We start from the raw sequence: 815 nt of genomic DNA, 5'->3' as shown, positions 1-815 counted from the left end.
AACTCTACTACTACACACACACACACACACACACACACACACACACACACACACACACACACACACACACACACACACACACACACACACACACACACACACGCACTTGCACATTACTGTATATACTGCGAGTACTTATATTCACACAGACTCATGGGACACTTAAATCCTAACGTAATAATGATTGCCCATGCTCCCCTCTGGCCTTCTCCCTAAATGTCCCTCTGCCTGCAGGAAGTGGAGTATAACGTGCTGGAGGAGCAGCTTCAGAAGACTCTGTCTGACCTGGAGAAAAGAGAGAAGCAGCTAGCTGAGGCCGAGCTGGAGGTCAGACTCACTTTGACTGTTTACACAGCTTTTTCAAAAATGTATTTAAAGGTCACCTATCATGCAAAATCCACTTCTTCATGTCTCTTCTACATCAACATGTGTTCCCTCTTCTTCATGTCTCTTCTACATCAACATGTGTCCCCTCTTCTTCATGTCTCTTCTACATCAACATGTGTCCCCTCTTCTCCATGTCTCTTCTACATCAACATGTGTCCCCTCTTCTTCATGTCTCTTCTACATCAACATGTGTCTCTCTGTGGAAAGAGACTCTGAAAGTTTCAGGAACAAAGATTCTCTCTCTTTTTGTCCTGATCCATTTCTATAAAAACCTGTATGAAAATTAGCTGATCAGATTTTGGCCACTTTATGATGTCATTACGATGTTTTGGCTTGTGTAACCATTAGCCAATCAGCAACCAAGGTAACCCCCCCACCTTATCACCTGAACCTCCTCCTAGAGCACCATCAGGCGCATTCACACCGCA

At 44.3% G+C, this 815-nt stretch overlaps 1 protein-coding gene across 3 annotated transcripts in view; it reads left to right on the top strand.

The window, feature by feature from the left end:
- cep120 (centrosomal protein 120) overlaps positions 1-815 on the top strand; it is a 67,973-nt gene that overhangs the window by 13,041 nt on the left and 54,117 nt on the right. For all 3 annotated transcript variants that reach the window (XR_799393.1, XM_010782017.1, XM_010782016.1), the window contains exon 15: positions 235-327. Coding sequence is in view for 2 of the 3 variants with exons in the window: in XM_010782017.1 (XP_010780319.1) it covers positions 235-327 (93 nt within the window). In the remaining variant the exon portion in view is untranslated. The remainder of the gene's footprint in view (positions 1-234; positions 328-815) is intronic.

This window comes from Notothenia coriiceps, unplaced genomic scaffold, assembly GCF_000735185.1.
Source record: "Notothenia coriiceps isolate Sejong01 unplaced genomic scaffold, NC01 NC01_scaffold00024043, whole genome shotgun sequence".
NCBI lineage: Eukaryota > Metazoa > Chordata > Actinopteri > Perciformes > Nototheniidae > Notothenia > Notothenia coriiceps.
This window is presented reverse-complemented; position numbering and strand designations above follow the sequence as displayed.